We start from the raw sequence: 18,277 nt of genomic DNA on the forward strand, positions 1-18,277 counted from the left end.
CCATAAGGCACACTTGATCTCGGCACCCCCTTGTTAAATCGATGACAGAATCCAGCCCAGAGACCTGGGTATTGTTAGCCGGTCTTCCCAAATCTCTTTCCTGCTATTCCCCATCTCCACTCTCCACACCACATATGTTCTTTCCACTCTGAACTCCTCATCTGATGGCAGGATGTCCTCTCAAACGTCTGCACATTCATCCCTTCTGCCTGAACAGCCTCACTCCTCCCCAGTCCCCCCTTATCCCGGCCAACTTTCAAGAGCCAGTTCCAATGTCGTCTTTTTAATTCCTGCTCTCCTACCTTCATTCCTCTCTGTACTCCTACAACACAGCATTTATTCCACTGTTATAATTATATTTACATGTCCATCCTCCAGACTCAGAGCACATTGCCTGGCTGATAGTTGGCTATAAATGCTTAGAATATGAAACTTGCATTTCCTCATAATTCTACAGGAATGCAAAGATTCATCAGAACAAGAATTGTTATATTTCAAAAATACAAATGATCTACACTTTTCTGGGATAGAAATCATAACTTCATTCATATTTCAGCAGCTCTGGCTGTCAGGAATTTCCAGGGTTTGCTCCCTTTCCATTTTTCTACCTTTAGTGGAATTTAATTTTGTTTTCATGATTGCCGTCTTGTAAAAATCATTCCCTTTTTAGCTGTTGCCAGTTCAAAGTAGACAAAATTTACAGTTCTAGTGAGTAAAAGTCCTTTCTTGGGCCATCCAACCCCTATGAATATATCTGTCTTTTCCAGCTATATTTCAATTACTTTTATGTAGATTGAAATCCAATATTTTCCTGAATCTCATTTATTGTTCCTCTTATTCCTGTGCTTTTAATTTGGTTTTTATCATTTAATTGAAATAGATAATAGTGCATGGAAAAAGAGCTAAAACCTTAGTTGTTTGGATAGAAATAGAATTCAGGAGACTAAAATTATTATAGGCCCACATTAAAGGCTTGATACAAATAGGTTGCTACTAAGTTCTGTATTTGAAGTCATTTGAATAGGAGCTAATTTGAAGTTTGCCACTGAAATTTATAAATACTTTGGTAGTAAATTAATAACACTTTAACAACACTCTAAAAGAAACTCTGCAACTACTAGCAACACTAATAATAAAGACGTTGTTAGCACCTTTGAAATTTATGTAATTAGAGCTAATTATGTAAAACTAATTAGAAAGATCATTTCAAATATTCTTATTTATTTATTAAAGTGGACATTATAAAAGATCTGACTCCAACATACTAGACCAGACCAGAAGGACAGGACTCCTAAAAGAAGCCTCATATGAGGCTGTGACTCACTATTCACTTAATTGTGACCAGTAATTTTACCATATTTCCTTCCCATTGACCTCAACCTTGTTTTAGCAACAGGCTTTTACCTTCAAATAGTTAACAACCAGCCACTGATACTGAAACCTGGACAACATATATGTCCACTGAATATTAGATCGTTTACTTGGTGTAGTTGGAAGCAGCAAAATGCCAGTGTAAAATACTCTCTGATTCAAATAATTCATTAATTTGTATTGCTGCCTATCCTATAGTTAATACCAGAGAGTTTTGTTTTGCTTTACTCTAAAGACAAAAAAAAAAAATAACTTAAATCATGCCCCGGCTTTAATTTTAAAAGTTAATAATCAAAGAAACCTTTCTTTTGATTGTAATGTTTTGACTTTAAAAAGAATCATGGCTCCCAAATTTTGAAATACTATCTGTGCTTAGTAAGGTAGCTCACGTTTTTCTACATATTTAACCCATGTTTGCAGTGAAAGGGTCCAGCTTAGAAATAAGAGTGGGATTTTACTCAGAGCAGAAGAAAACACCTGCCATTAAACCCGAGAGCACAAGTGGGGCCTGGAGTGTCCGAAGCAGCCGCCACAGCTGTGGATGGAGGTTGACCTCTGCTTCGGTTCTGCCTTGAGCTGGCAGGTGCCAGGACGCCATTCTGTCTACTCAAAAATACCCCCTTTTGAAGCAGCAGTATTTATTACTCAGTTGTAAATGCAAATTTTCATGTGTTCATGAATTAAGCATCCTTGCTTATGGCAAGCTGTCTAAAGAGCTCTAGGGGACACATGTGGCTTTAGCATTAGTAATTGGACTTTGGGGAAAAGACTCATCTCTGTTCCCCACTGTAAAATAATTTCATAAAAGCTTTGACCTCAAACATGCCATATCACCTAACAAAGTCCCTTCGGGGGACTGGTACAATGAGAGCCTTGGCCTCTGAAATCTCACAAGCAAAAGCAAACTAAACTTTAAAGAGGAGAAGCTTTTGATGGGCGTAGGGGAGAGGGGCTGGGGACAAGTCCACAGTAATTGTAAGTGACCTTACAGTAGCTGGATTTTCTAGGGGTCATTTTTCTTAACACCAGTATAGGAGAAGTGTTTGACTTTGGCAACAGGCTATTTAGCTTTTCTAGAACAGCCTGCTTAGCTTTTCTAAATCAGCATGTCACACCATATCCTCTACCAGTGCTTAGAACATTGCCAAACTCTTTATAGGCATTCACCAAATGTATATAAAGATCTAATTAGAGTTAAACAACATGCTACTTAATTAAATCAAGACCAGAATCTCCACTGCATTTCTTAACTTGATGGTAGGTGTCCTCTCATTCTTTCCTTTGGGTTGACTCTGCCCCACCAAAAATAAAATCCTACTTGTAGAGCATTAGTGAGCATTTTGTGTGTATCAGGAATGACCAATAAATTTCTTAAATTTAATTTTACAGAGGTACACAGACAGACTGTACTCATGACTCACTACTTGATTCGCTGAAAACATTAAGAAAAATAATTCTCTTAGCTCCCCTTTTTAATGGCAAAATTATTTGGGGGGGTTAAGAAAGAAAAGGATTTGTTTAGTTGATTCCATTATCTTGGCCCCCTCTCCCTCTCCCAGATGCTCTACAATTCCTCTTTCCTGCATTTTGAACTTGAGATGTTGAGGCCACTGTCCATGACACTATGAAAAAGGCAAGTGGGGAAATTCCCTGGCGGTCCAGTGGTTAGATCTCCGTGCTTCCACAGCAGGGGGCATGTTCGATCCCTGGTTGGGGAAATAAGATCCTGCAAGCTGTGTGGCTCGGCCAAAAAAAAAAAGAAAAGAAAAGAAAGAAAGAAAGAAAAAAAAAAAAAAGAAAAAGGCAATTGGGAGGCATTCAAGAGGGCACCTGTTGAAAGCAGGCACCAGATACATGGCCGTCAGTCTTCCTGAGAATCTAGTTCTAGAGCTGTGCCCTAACACTTAGCATTGCCATCTACTGCATTTAAAGTCACACAGACTAGCTTAAAGTCCTGGCTAACTCACTTACAAGAGGCATAACCTTGATAATCTTTGAGTTTTATTTCTGGCATCTGTAAAAGAAATACCATAAAACTTTGCTCATTAGGTTGGGAGAAGATTAAATGCAGTAACAGGCGAAAGTTCTTTGTTGATGGTAAAATATACAAAATATAAGACGTGATGTTCCTGTTATTGTTAATGTCATGATAACCTCACAGCTGTTAGAATTGCTGCAACTGAGAATGGGAATTTGGTACAGCTCCTCTGCAACTGATGTTTAGCAGCAGGTATTTTGGTAGGTGGAGCATTCTTACATTCCCACCTGAAGTGAGATAGCGGTCCCCACTGGGACCTCAGAAGGGGTACTTTGTTAGGACCTTGGCTTTACTCCTGTCTAGACTTGTCCTTGTCTCCCAACCCTGCTAAAAAGGAAGGTGAGAGATTGAAGGTAACTCTGAAATGCTCCACTTCCGCAGGTGGGCTGAGCCCTGAGACATGACTTCATCTTTAAGAGCTAGGAAAAAAAAATACTGATGCCTCTAGAATTCATGTTTCCTGCTAGTATTTTTGTCCAAAGTAAAGAAAATCTCAGTGTGGCTTAAGAATAGACAGCTGTCCAACAAAATAGAAATTTCCTAAAAGACCCACATATATATGGTTATCTGATTTATGACAAAGGTAACACTGTATTGTGATGGGGAAAAGAGGCATTTTCAATAAATGGTATTGGGTTAATTTGATATCCACACGGGGAAAAAAAGCATCTTGACTTTAACCTCACGTCATTCACAAAATCAGTTCTCCATGAATTCAGATCTAGATATGAAAGATAAAATAATAAAGCTTTTAGCTTTTAGAACAAACATAGAAGAACCTCTTTATGACCTTGAAGGAGGCAAAGATTTCTTAAGTGGAACAATAAAAGAGATAATCATAAAGAGAAAAAATGTTAAATTGAGTTTAAGAACTTCTATTCATCAAAAACATCTTTGAGAGAATTTAAACACAATATGCGGTGTGGGAGAATAAGTTTGCAATAAATATATCCTTTTCTGACAAAAGATTCATATTCAGAGTGTGTAAAGAACTCCTATCTGTCTATCTATCTGTCAATACAATGTATAATATGTAAAGAACTCTAGCAAATAATAGGACAACTCAATAGAAAATGATGTGAACAGATACTTTACAGGATAGGATGCAAAATGGCCAATACATTTATTAAAAGGAGTTCAACTTAATTACTGGAGAAGTACAAATTAAAACACTGTGTGAAACTACTACACCTCCCACCAGAATGTCTAAAATGAAAAAGATGGAAAATACCAAGTATTGGTGATGATATAGAGGAACTGAAAATTCTCATACATTGCTGATGGAAGTATAATTGTTAACCACATTGAAAAACTATTTGGCAATATCTACTAACTAATAATCCAAATGTATGTATTCTCTATAATGTAACAATTCCACTCCTAGATATACACCCAACAGAAATGTATTCAATTTTTCACTGACACACATATACTAGGATGTTTATTGCAGCACAATTTGTAATAACCAAGACCCCAAAACTCCTGGAAACAAGTGGACATTAAAAGTAGGATAAATAAATAAATAATTCACACAGTGGAATATTATAAGTCAGTAAAAACAAACAATCTACAACTATACACAAAATTTTGCATGAATTTCACACATACTAAGCAAAAAAGGCTAAACACATAATGGATGATTCCATTTATATAAGTACATTTATATAAAGTACAAAAGCAGGTAAACTAACCTATTCTGCCAGAGGTCAGAATAGTGATTACTATTGGTGGCAAGCAGTAACAAGGAACATCACAACAGGGGCTTCTGGGTTCCTTTGGGTGGGTTCTACTTTCATTAGGTGTGTTTAGTTTGTGAAAATTTACTCAGCATATTATATACTTAGGTATACTTTCCTGTTTATGTATATAATACCATTTTCACATTCTAACCATATTACAAGTATAGTTTAGAACCTAAAATTCCTTGAGAAACCTCACTGACAGGTACAACTCTGTGCCCTTTGCATGAATCTTGTGACTAACCCTAGCCTATCTATTTAAGCTACAATATATTTTGAAATTTATTTAAAATATGTTTTTTTTCTCTTTATTTCAGGGCCCTCCTGGTCCAAAAGGTGATAAGGTAAGAAAATGTGTAGCAGGAACAAATTAAATTAGTGGAAATCCATACTGGCATGACTTATACTATGTTACATTTAGATTTTTTTAACGAGCATCTACAGACTTTGTTCTAAAACTATCTTCTCATTTTCCTACTCTACAGGGAGAACAGGGCGATCAGGGACCTCGGGTAAGTTATACTCTTCCAATCCTGGGCAGAAAATTATTAATAGTTTTCAGCTCCAAACTCATTGAATTAAAGTAGCCCTGGCTTCATAACTGCCTTTGTGTCATGTGGTTTAGTAATGGCTGACAAAAATACCATACCACTTATAACTGAAATAGCCTTAATTGTAACTAATATTTGTATCTTGTTGCATTATTCTAACTTGATACCTGTAAATAGGACACTCTACAATAATGATTCCTACTGATTAAGGGCCAGAATCACTACTAAAAGTCAGCAACCACCACCCTTCCATTGACTATTGGGTCCTTCAGATTTGTATGCGTTGTTTTGTAATATAGAGGCCACGTGGATTCCTATTGAATTTGGCCTTTTTCTGCAGTTAAACTTTATGTGCTATTGCATAAATATGTTGTATTATAGATGAAAATATTAATGCATTTTATATTTTTATTCATCATAAGTTTGAATAATACTTACTTGAGTTTCTTATTCTTTATAGATTTTTAAGCAGATAAAAGGTGTAATATAATTTAACATTCCAGGGAGGAGGGGCATTCTTTTATTCTTCTCAAATGTGGCTCTTTTAACCATTATAACACGATGGTGAATGCTTTGTTGTTACCTTGGTAGTGCCAAGTCCTCTGCTTCACATCTGTGCCTTATTACCCAAATGTTCAGACATACTGTTCCAATGATGTAGTGGCTCCGTGCAGACATACCTCTCAATTTTCTCGTGTCAGTATGCACAAAAGCGAGTATTTTGTTAAAGAGAGTCATTTCTTACAGTGGAAAAGCACATTTAAAACTTTCAGGTTGAAAACAGACACTGTGTAGGTTTTTTGTAAAATGCAGTCTGTGAAGTTAATTATTGGATTCATTTACACCGCAGTAGAGGTTTTATTGCAAAAGATGTAGTCAATGCAAACTTGAAAAGTTTGTAGTCTTATCCCTCCTGTTTATTAAACTAGATGAAAATTATGCTTTGATTTCCTTTCCTTTCTATTCTTCTGCCATTTCTTCATATAGAGATAATGACTATGTCTCAGCATAGTCACCATGGCAGTTATTCTATCTGATGACCAGTTCAAAGTTTATCTTAATGGTCAATGAGATTAAACATCATGATATCTGTCATGGATGTGAATGGAATAAAATTCTCATAACCCTAAATGATTAGAATGTAGCCACTTGCTCTGTATGTGGTGATTATTTCACATGGCGTGTCTGCATGTATTGAGTATTATTTCTTTCTACATGCAATATCAAAATCACTCAACTTGCCCTTTCCAGGTAAGAGGGAAACTGTTTCTATTCTGAGAAATCTTCTTTTGGCAAAGGAAGTGAAAGGGTGGTTCACAGCTTAGCTGTCATCAGTGTGCACACAGTCCTCAGTTTCAAAAAGGTGTGTTGGCTTTCATCGTTCCAAAAAGTGATGATTGATTATAAAGCTAGGCCAAATTTCCAGGAGGAAACCCGAAACCATGTGAAATTCACCTGGTTTCATGTTGCATTACAAACTAAGACTTGGACCAGGTTCCTTGCAAGTGTGGCCAAAGTTCATGAACTACTTTGACGAACCCAGACTGCCTTTCATACAGATTTCAGCCAGTTTTCACACTGACTGGGGCCAAGTTTCACACGATTCAGGAGCCACTTAGCATTTTAGCTGGAAAGTGGCAAAAATTGATCTCATTTTCATTTGGATTTTGCTTTGTATTGAAGGAATTTGGATTGAATTCATAATATAGGATGAATCTTTATGGATAAAAATTTAAATGTCCTGGGAAGTATACATGAATGTGAGCGTGAGAACTTACCGAATTGCCTGTCTTTTCTCAGATTCCTAATTTAGAAACAAGGCAGGTCACATTCAGTGATCTTAGAATTTTAATATAAGTAGTGTCAGCTACCTATTAGGAAATTCACATATCAAGATGGCAAAATGAAGATTTTACATTTCCAGAAAAATCAAAAGTTAGCTAGAACTGGAAAAGTCTTCAATTTTAATGAACATTAACTTTACCCACATCCTCTTTGGGCACACTGTTCCAGCTGATGCTGACAGAGGCTCTCTTTTTTAAAATGTAGATCTTTGTATTTGAATACCATTTCCATTTTCATCCTATCATAGATTTTTTTTTTAACCCAATCAAGATTTGCCCATTGCATTCAATTGTTATATCTTTTACCCCACTCTTTTTTATTTTTTTTAAATTTATTTATTCATGGCTGTGTTGGGTCTCGTTTCTGTGTGAGGGCTTTCTCTAGTTCCTGCAAGTGGGAGCCACTCTTCATCGCGGTGCGCGGGCCTCTCACTATCGCGGCCTCTCTTGTTGCCGAGCACAGGCTCCAGACACGCAGGCTCAGTAATTGTGGCTCACGGGCCCAGTTGCTCCGCGGCATGTGGGATCCTCCCAGACCAGGGCTCAAACCCGTGTCCCCTGCATTGGCAGGCAGATTCTCAACCACTGCGCCACCAGGGAAGCCCTATCATAGATTTTTGAAATCCACTTTTTACCATTTGTTCCAAGTAATTTATTTCTTTCCATAATTAACTTAACAGTATGATCTTACATCATTTTAGTTCTTTGTTAACTGACTTTCCACTGGGATCTATGCTGTTTTCTTGAACATGAGGTCCTCCTTTTTTCGTTTCTTTTTTGTTTTGTTTTTGGCTCACCAAGTGCCAGACAGGAATATATTAAGCCATATTATGTGAATCAAAGCAGGAAAAATTTGAAGATAAAATGCAAATTAAGAAGGTGAAACTATCTTGAAACACTTGGACATATATTTATCAATATATATTGAGCGTCTACCAAGTTCAAGGTACCCTACTTAATACTATAGAGACTCTAAATGGGTCCACTTGTCTCTCTCTTCTACTATCAGCAAATTCAACCTATTCTCATCTCATGTTCTTGATCACTGCAGTAGTCTTCCAGTTAATCTTGCTTCCACTCTTACTGTGTACAATCCATTGCCTAAACAGCAACCAGAGACCATTTTATGCTGTAAATTATATTATGTTACTCCCTGTTTTAAACCTTAGAATGAAATCCAAATCACTTTGCTTGGCCTCCAAGATCTGGCCCTTGCTTACCTTTATAACCTCATCTCGAACTAGTCTTCCCCTCCACCCACTATGCTCCAGCCACTCTGTCATCCACGTGTTCTTTAAACACAACACACTCCTGACTTGATGACTTTCTATTTGCTCTTTTCTGGTCTTGTGATTGGGTTCTTCTTATCATTGAGATTTTTCTCTCAAATACCTCTTTGGGGAGAACTTCCCTAACTACCCAATCTAAATCTGAGATTATCTTATTTTGTTTATTTATTTAGTTGCTTCTTATCTGTAAAACATGCCTCTCCTTAAAACAAAAACTCCATGAGAGCAAGGACTTCCGTCTGTCTTGTTCATACCTCCATCACCAGAACAGTAAGGACTTAATGAATATTTGTTGAATGTTAGAATAAAATATTATCTCATCATTACTGCCCTCAAGCAGCTGATAATCTCATGGGTGCCTGAATAAGAAAACTATGTGGTATTATGTTATATGCCTTAAATAGCCATAGTAAGAGATGCTAGATAATTGAACATTCTTCCATTTTAAATAATAACTGCAGAAAAGGTGATACTTGAGCTAGGACTTGATACATGGGTAATCTTTAAAAGCTTAGATGAAGAGCAAGACATTAAACATTCCAGGAAGAAGAAATAGTTCATACAATATTATACAAGCAGGAAATGACAGGATTCATTTAAGGAACAATAATATTCCATTTGCCAAGGGAATAGGTTAAATATAGAAAGATTGTATCATATAAGGCTGAAATTTTTTTATTGAAATTACATCATGGAGCATTTTGAATGTCTAGTGTGGTGGGCAATAAGGGACCACTGAAGAGTTTTGAGTATATCATTTGCTGTATATTACCACTAGACTATTTAGTGTAATTACCAATTTTTTTTTTTTTTTTCTCTTCCTGAATCCCAGAGAAGGAAGGAGCCTAGGATTCTGTTGGGATTTTTTTTTTGGTTTTTTTTTTGGCTGCGCCCGTGCGGCATGTGGGATCTTAGTTCCCTGACCAGGGATCGAACCTGTGTCCACTGCATTGGGAGTGCAGAGCCTTAACCACTGGACTACCAAGGAAGTCCACCAGATGTTCTTTATGAAAATCTATAAGGTAATAGTGTCCAGTATGGAAAGAAATTGGAAGAGACTGAAAGCATGGAGACCAAGTAGACCAGGAAACTATGTCAGTCATCTGGACAAGGTCATAAAAGTCTGGGCTATGAGAATAATGTCCAGTCCTCAGTGGGGAGATGAGCAGAGGGGATGGGCAGGCTCAGTCTGGAACATTAGGTATCATTGGAGGCACAGGGCCACACTGAGCAGAAAGTTCAGTATCAGAGTAAGAAGCTCAGCAGTGGAGAGGGGCTAAGTTGGTGAGCCAAAGCAGAAATTCCAAAGGGGTCACCAGAATATTGGAGAAAGCTGTATGTTTGCAATGGGATTCAAAAGGAAAGTTGCATCGTGTCATCAATAGGGTTTGCCACAAGCACCAAGCAAAAACCTGAGCAGACAAAGAGGGAAAACCAGGGTTGATACTAGTAGAGGAGAAATGGACAAAAGTGAAGTCTTGAAGCAGGAGGTGAGAGATGAATTTGATCTACATTGGGTTTAGATCCAAAATCTGTGACTATGGCTAAAGTTGTGATCATGTTAAATTTTTAAAAAAAGAAGAAGAGAAGCAGTCAGGGAGTCAAATTAAAAGGTACTGAGGTGAAAATTTAATACAAGTCTTATAGCTAATTGGATGTAAGGGCTGAAGTTGAAAAAGAAGGTAAAGCTAGAGGTGAGGTTTCTGGCTTGACTCCTTGATAACGTCAGCCAGAAGAGAGTCAGTAGGATAAATGATAAGTTGAATCCTAGTTATGCTGAATTTGCGATCTTGACGAATTATTCCATTGGAATAATGTAGCAAGCAGTTGGAAATATGAGACTAGAATTCTGAGGTGGTGTTGCAGCTGGAGGTAACAGCTATGTAGCTGAACACCCCCAGAGCAATAATTGAGACCCCAGGGAGCAAAGTGGAGGGTGAAAGAGTGAACATAGAGCCACTTTAGAAATATCCACACTGGGGCTTCCCTGATGGTGCAGTAGTTGAGAATCCGCCTGCCGATGCAGGGGACACGGGTTCGAGCCCTGGTCCGGGAAGATCCCACATGCCACAGAGCAACTAAGCCCGTGCGCCACAACTACTGAGCCTGCTCTCTAGAGCCCACGAGCCACAACTACTGAGCCTGCGAGGCACAACTACTGAAGCCCGCACGCCAAGAGCCCGTGCTCCACACCAAGAGAATCCACCGCAATGAGAAGCACGCGCACCGCAATGAAGAGTAGCCCCCGCTTGCGGCAACTAGAGAAAGCCTTTGCGCAGCAACGAAGACCTAGCGCAGCCAAAAATAAATAAATTAAATAAATTAGTTTAAAAAAAATCTTAAAAAAAAAAGAAAGGAAATATCCACCCTGAGGGAGTGGGCTGAAAAGGAGCATCAGAAAAAGAGAGTGAGCATTCAAAAGAAAAACCAGGACATGCAATGTTTGAACAGTAGGCAGAACTACTTTATTTATTTATTCATTTATTTTTGGCTGCATTGGGTCTTCATTGCTGCCTGTGGGCTTTCTCTAGTTGCGGTGAGCAGGGGCTACTCTTCGTTGCGGTGCATGGGCTTCTGATTGTGGTGGCTTCTCTTGTTGCAGAGCACGGGCTCTAGGCGTGTGGACTTCAGTAGTTGTGGCACGCAGGCTCAGGAGTTGTGGCACACGGGCTTAGCTGCTCTGCAGCATGTGGGATCCTCCCAGACCAGGGCTTGAACCCATGTCCCCTGCACTGGCAGGCGGATTCCCAGCCACTGCACCACCAGTGAAGTCCCCTAGAACTACTTTAAAAAAAAAAAAAAGTGAGGGTGGCCCACAAAACATTCTTAATTAAAAGAAAGCCACAGGGATGAGATCTATAAAAAAAACTTTTGGATTTGGTGTTCTGGAATCTTGGGATTGTAAGAGGGTGCATTTTGTTCAGTAGTGAGAGGGAAAGTCAGATTGCAAGAAGTTAAAAGTAAATGGTAGGAAAGTTGACTATCTTTGAATGCTGTTGATGGCATATGATTTAATGCAGAAGAAATGGCTAACTTTTTTGGCATGAGCTTTCTGTCAGGATACATTGAACCAATTTCAAGCCTACAATTTTAGGTATAATGCAATAACCATCGATATCATTTGGTTTTCTTCTACAAGACACTGAGGGTTAGATTTCCACAAATGGATGCATCCTGACATTAGAATTGCACTTCCCTCCTTGATTCTTGGAGAGACGTCATTACAGATTTGCTCTTAATCTTCAGTTCATTTTTGCAGTCAAACATTGCACCTCAGCAGTTAGGCCATTCGGCTATATGGTTAGGAGGGTGCTTTTTCTGTGCTGTCAGCTACCATGCCCATGCTCAGTTTTCTCATTTCATCCTCATACGTTTGTGTTACAGAGTTTTGAGGCTAAGCCTTTATTCTGTATTCAAGCAGAGATTGAAGACCCGCCGTAAGGGAGTTGTAAGGGGATTCCTAGACTGAACGAAAGTTGGACTGAGAAATGATACCTCATGAAATAATTACAATTGCTCATTACTTAGAGTCGTACAGCTTGCAGAACACCTTTCTAGGCAAGATACACACATCATCTCTAAGCCTTACTACAGTTCAGCAAAGTAGATTATCAGGGAAGAAAATATAGGAAAAGTGAACACAATAGAGTGAGATGATTATATCCACGTGGGCTGGAGTCAGGCTGGATAAGGATCAATTCTAACTGCCACTGTCTCCATGGTTATGAGAAGGATTAAATAAAATAATGTATGAAAAATCTATAATAAGCCCTCAACAGATCATAGTTGATTATTCTCCTCAAGTTTCACATGAAGAATCTGGGGTAAAGTAAATTGCCCAGTTCACATGATTTGTTAAGTGGTAGAAATGGGATTCAAACCCAGCTCTCTCAGCCTCTGGTTTGGGCTCCTCCCACTGGGTCACGCTGCTTCCCTATCAATAAAGTAGTTGGTATAGTCATCAACCTCAATGTGAAACAATATAGTTTACCAAAATATCCATGGCTCAATTTATAACATCAATAATAATGATAAATAATTTTTATTGAGTTCTTAAAATATGCCAACCACTCTGTGAAGATATGTATTATTTCAACAACTCTACAAAATAGTTACTTTTATTATTTCCATTTAATAGATAAGGAAACCAAGATTCAGAAAGTTTAAATATTTCATCTAAGAAAACAGACCCAGCCAGTGGCAGAGCCAGGATTTAAGCGTCAGTACTCACAAATTACATTTTCCATGTATCCTCAAAAGTAACTCAAAAGTGATTTAGTAGCACAAATTTTAATATGACCTTTTTTTTTTTTCTGATGAGGATTGAGCTCACACAGATTAAGTGACTTGATCTAGTTCTTTCACACACATCTACCAAAAGACAGTGCTGGGACTCAAACACAAATGTCAAGTTCTGCCCTCTTTCCACAATGCCAAGCTGCCTCCAAATGGTTGCTAGGACTCTTTTCAACTTTAAGAGTTCATGCCTTTGTGAATCAGCTTGAAAATGTTGGGGAGCACAAATGAAAACAGGTGCATCTTTTTCCTTTGCAAGCATGACAGTCACAGTCTTTACAATTCATGCAGTGCCAACCTTCTAAAAACCAAAGGAATGGACGAATTCCACTTAGCAACAGCCTAGAATCTCTCCTCATGGAGCATAGGGAGGCAGGGCAATGCTGACCCTTGTCCAAGGCACGTCAGGATACCCAGTAAGCTTGCTGTGATACAATTTCACTTCTCAGCTCAAGGGCACCAATTTGAAAATTGTATAATAGCAAGATCCTGGTGTATTTGCTCTTAGTGCTTTTTTTCTTCAAGATAACCAAATGAATGAAGTCCGTTTTCCTCAATTCGTAATGCTGTGCTTACATGTTCTACAAGGTATTTTGTTGATTCTGCTTTTATTCTGAGCTTCTCTTTGCAAAAGAGATTGAGTTATATTTCTTGATCAGTAGCCGAACCTGAATGTCAAGTGTAAAAGACTCAGGACTCTCCAAGATTTTCCCATTGTCGTCTGCACACCCTACTACTAACCCTCTCTCCTTCATTATTAAAGAGGGCTTGTTGCCCAGTTCATTAGGGCCTCTGCCCTCATCATGAACCACAGCCCTGGGCTTTGATGTTAATGACTCAGATTTCTTTTCTCTATCTTAGTGACTTAAAAACTTAGCCTTAAAAATAAGCAAAGCTATTTTAATGTTTAATACTGTCTTTTTAAATTAAGGTATTATGTTGTTGTGAAATTGTGGTAAATTTGTTAGTCAAACTTAGGCAATAAAATGGACAAGCATCATGACGTTATCTTTTGACTATAATCTTCTAATCAGTTGGCTACCATCACCTTGCCAAATAACACAGAGGCCTGATAAATAAAAGATTTAGCGGTTATTGGTCTCAATATCATCAACCAACAGCTGGTTTTAAATGATCCTGAGCTCTCACAGTTTCAATAAGCCACCCAGGAGCTCTGCTTAACTATTTTCATAAAATTCTTTTCTCTTCCCAGTGTATTCAAGTAAATTTTCATAACAGCTGGGACTATGCAAAACTGATAGCATCTTAAAAACATCTTCAGCAAGACAGATTAAGTTCCAGAAAAGGAAAGCATTTAGAAGTTTATTTTATTATCTTAACCTTTGTTGACTTGAATGATTAAACAGATTCTTTGGCTCTGCTAAAGCGTTTAGGCCTGGATATTAATTTGATGTTCTTATTTACTTAACCCTTGCCTTTCTCTTTAGCCCTAATGAATATACTACTTATTTGGTACTGAATGTATTGCCTGTGAAAAGGGAATGGATATAACACAATGGAAAGAAATAAATTGTGAGAAAATTATTTTAATGATTTCCAGTTTGGGGAGAAGTTGGCATGGAAGCAGCAAGCTCGTTAAAATTTGCAAACATTCTTGTTATATTTTATAATCAGAGTTCTCTTTTAAGTGTTCTGTCATACTTCAAACCACTAAGAGCCCAGGAGCATTTGTAAATTTGTCCTAATGTGGGTTAATTTAAGGGATAAATTATTTTTGCAAACAACTGTTGATATGTAGACAATATTTCCCTTGGAATTCAGTGTTGCAAATTATATCTCAGTTATTGATTGTATAGCTGAGCCCATTAAGGAAAAAAAAATAGATATTATGAAAAGTTGAGGAAGTGACTTTACCTATTTTACATCACTTTAAATCTTAAAATTTTTGTCTAATGTAAAGTATTATACAAAGAAATCTATATATATAGTAATCCAGTGGGATAAGTTTTTATACAGAAGTTTGGAAGTTAAAGCGAGTATTTCACAAAACCCTTATAACTACGCGCGCACACACACACACACACGCACACTAGTCGAAAGCCTGAGGTTTGAGCCCTTAACTGAAAATTCTATTAATGACCATAGATGTATTACAATAAAACCAGAATCCATTCCTAAGTATATCCTCAGACAAGGAATTCTGGAGAATGACGCCAGCCAGTTTAAATAGCTGTTGGATTTCCTTTTAGTTGCTTTTAGCGCAGTGACCTTCATATTAAAATAACTACTCATTATATTTTATGAAGTAAAGATTTCATTTGTCCACACTTGTACTCATTGCTCATATCAAATGCAATATTCTTCTTTTTACTTATTTTACTTTTTTTTCATGGTTTATATATCTGGACATATACCTTACAGTCTTTTCAGGCTAATGTGCACCATTTCACATTTTTCTTGAAAATGAGTGGAATGAAAGATTTCAGATGAAAAATATATGTATGTATATTTAATATTATTACATTTATATTTCTTTTGTTTGAATTTTGCAAGTGCTGCTTTCTGTGAAATGTTTTCTAAATAATTCAAGGAATTCCTTGATAAAAAGATGATCTTTTCTGCAACTCAAAACTATACAGATGATTTTATTCTCTTTGTCTTATATTTAAGCAAGATAGTTTTCACATGAATTCAAACATAAGAGTATTAGGTTTATTAATCCATATACTATGGAGTTATGATTTGCATTAATGCCTGCAACTGAAGCATATAATAAAATGTGGAGGGAAAGACAGATTTGTGGTTGGTGACTTTCAATATTATATAAGAAAGAGAAAGTAAGCCTTTAGGTAAATATATTAACATCTGTATTTGAAATGGACAAAAAAACTCCAACATACTATAGTTGGTAATATCTATAAATAAAGAGCATATTGCAAATAGGAAATACAGCAACTTATAAGCAATTTACACCAACAAAATCCAACACAATTACCACCATTCCTTTTCTGTCACTCCCAAATGCAGAATTATAATTGCAACAAAATGTTAGAGGTGGATTAACTAAATAGAAATCAAGAAAGTATGAAACAGCAGATTTTTAATGGTGCATCAAGATTCGCAGAAGGAACTAGAATGCAAGACTGTATTTTTGTTTCATCCCTTCAGAATGGGTGGAATAATGGCTTATGCATTGACAGATCATGTTCAGGGAGAATAGTTCCTGTAGGTCTGAATGAGATGGGTCTCTGGAAAGTCATTTAGTGCCAGACAGCAGCATCCTTTCATAAGCATACATGCACTAATGTGTCCAGCAGCTCCTTGTAGCAGACACAGCCTGTAAATCACAAGTGGCCAACAGGACTGGCTTTGTAGGAAAAAGATGTCAGTTGCAAGGTCCTACTTCACATACAATTCTAAAGCGACTTTGGAGGGAGTCAGGAAGCTTTGATTTTCATTGCTTGGAAGTCAGTTAAATTTTGTTTGAAAAATGTTGGTATTCAGAGGAAACTTTACTGACCACTATTATTTTTATTAGCACAAGTGAACTTTTGAATGTTTTACACACAAATAATAATAATGACAACAATGCAACACTATTGTTTTTATATTCCACATACCAAAGAAACTTCTGGGCCTTCTTATCGTACTTTATTACCTTGTAAGTTTAGCATGAATCTGTTCATAAAGAAGCCTAAGTGACAGATAAGGTGGCATCCAAATCCTCCAATGTAGCATTAGAATACCAAAGAACTAGGAACATCTGACTCTCTTTCCAGGATAGGAACTATAGTTAGCTCCAGGCCTAAAGGAATTCATTAGAATTAAGAATTAAGACAGGGAAATGGTGGTGAGTAAACAAGAGAAATTGGCATGGCAGAGTGTCACTGCTTTTCTGGCTTGAAGACTGTGTGATGTGATGTGAAACAGAAGGAACTAACTATAACCCTAGGAAGTACAAGGGGACAACAGGTGGTAATTCCTGCCTCATTCACCATGTCTTCAAAAGGACATGTCAGCCTGAACATTCCAAGTTTATTGGCAGGTGAGGAAAAAAGCTATAGGAGACACCACCAGATTTTTAATTAAGAATAATTCGATTGTTTTTAAAAATAGCTTTATTCCTTGGGCCTTTCATCAGCTTATTTTTAGAAGCTGAGTTAATCTAGTTATCTAGATTATTAAAATTGTGGCCCAACTTTGAAATATCGCGCCTAACTCTTGACCCCATCATGACTTAGAGGAGGCCATCACCATGTGAGATTTCCGGGATTGCTGAAGAGAGATTCTTCCAATGGTGAAGTAGGAAGTACGGAATGAAGGATGTGACTGAGAAGGCTGTGCCCAAACACAGAACACACCAGAGACTCTTCTAAAACACACCTAGTTCTAAGTTACATATGCTGTGTTATTTTGTCTTTTTCAAGGTGTACAACTTGTTTCTCATATCAAACACTTGCTTTTTGCACCAACAATGGTTTAAAATATTATAGTGCATATCATTCTGTATGTAGGTGTTAGTACATGTATCATTCTCATTAACAGGCATTATTCTATCTATAGAGATAGATATATACACATACGTGTGTGTGGATATTTACTTACAATTGCACTGCCTATACTGTCTTAATGAAACAGAGTTCTCCATAAACATAGATTATTATTCATGCATACAAGATCTAAACACATACAAATGTGAACCAACCTACTCTTGTTTATACTCTGACTCCAATTAAGAAAAGTAAGGTAAATGTTCAAAGCAGTTTGTTAACTTTTTTTGGATAAAATTGATACATCTTCCTTAACTGTTTTTTAAAAAAGTATTCTTGTGTTGAGTATAGCAATTCAGAATTGTCTAAAGAATTGTCTAAAGTTAATATAAATTAACTTTTAATAATTTCAAGCTTAATTTTTCTTTGTGCATGTCCTAGCCTGCAAGGAACACCATTCTCAATGTTCCTTTGCAAAGTTAGATGGAAAGATCTCAGTGATAGTTCTTGCCTATGACATCGGTTTGGCTCTGACTTCACAGTAGAGTCTACTGACTGAGCTTTTTCATGATCATCTTTGAGGAACAAATACTTGCCTTGACTTTAATATTAGAGAAAAGTTTGAGAACTAATTCAGAACTCAGTTGCTGTTTCTTAGCTACCTTATTTCTTTATATTTCTTAATGGTTGAGGAAGTC

At 37.2% G+C, this 18,277-nt stretch overlaps 1 protein-coding gene across 1 annotated transcript in view; it reads left to right on the plus strand.

The window, feature by feature from the left end:
• COL25A1 (collagen type XXV alpha 1 chain) overlaps nt 1-18,277 on the plus strand; it is a 461,378-nt gene that overhangs the window by 312,098 nt on the left and 131,003 nt on the right. Inside the window, exons 6-7 of the mRNA XM_061191166.1 lie at nt 5,466-5,492; nt 5,634-5,660. Of these exons, the coding sequence (XP_061047149.1) occupies nt 5,466-5,492; nt 5,634-5,660 (54 nt within the window). The remainder of the gene's footprint in view (nt 1-5,465; nt 5,493-5,633; nt 5,661-18,277) is intronic.

The sequence above is a fragment of the Eubalaena glacialis genome, chromosome 5 (genome assembly GCF_028564815.1).
Source record: "Eubalaena glacialis isolate mEubGla1 chromosome 5, mEubGla1.1.hap2.+ XY, whole genome shotgun sequence".
NCBI lineage: Eukaryota > Metazoa > Chordata > Mammalia > Artiodactyla > Balaenidae > Eubalaena > Eubalaena glacialis.